At 54.1% G+C, this 257-nt stretch overlaps 1 protein-coding gene across 1 annotated transcript in view; it reads right to left on the bottom strand.

Moving 5' to 3' along the window:
- The window catches only part of LOC119594127 (lysoplasmalogenase-like), a gene marked incomplete at its 3' end in the record, with an annotated part of 6,143 nt that continues 5,886 nt past the window's right edge, over positions 1 to 257 (bottom strand). Inside the window, 1 exon segment of the mRNA XM_037943192.1 lies at positions 1 to 231. Within this exon segment, the coding sequence (XP_037799120.1) occupies positions 24 to 231 (208 nt within the window).

The following is a 257-nucleotide window of genomic DNA, read 5'->3' as shown; positions in this document are numbered from 1 at the left end:
TTTTACACAACTTCATCCCCTCACTACCTGGCTCTACCGTAATCAGTGCCAATAACAATAAGGAACTGTGCCGTGTAGTAGGTCAGAATAGTGAGAAGGCGACCGTAAGGGAATGGCACCAGCTTGAGGCCCTGCAGGAGTGCCAGGCAAGCGTCTGAGACCACGAAGATAAATGCACCTGCGAGAGTACAGGCTCGGTGCTGCCACGTGAGGTTCCGTCGTTGTCTGTACCTGCGGGAGAGGGGAGGCTTGGTAAC

This window comes from Penaeus monodon, chromosome 33 (genome assembly GCF_015228065.2).
Source record: "Penaeus monodon isolate SGIC_2016 chromosome 33, NSTDA_Pmon_1, whole genome shotgun sequence".
In the NCBI taxonomy this organism is placed as follows: domain Eukaryota; kingdom Metazoa; phylum Arthropoda; class Malacostraca; order Decapoda; family Penaeidae; genus Penaeus; species Penaeus monodon.
The sequence above is the reverse complement of the archived record's forward strand: the minus strand, read 5'-3'. Positions and strand labels throughout refer to the sequence as shown.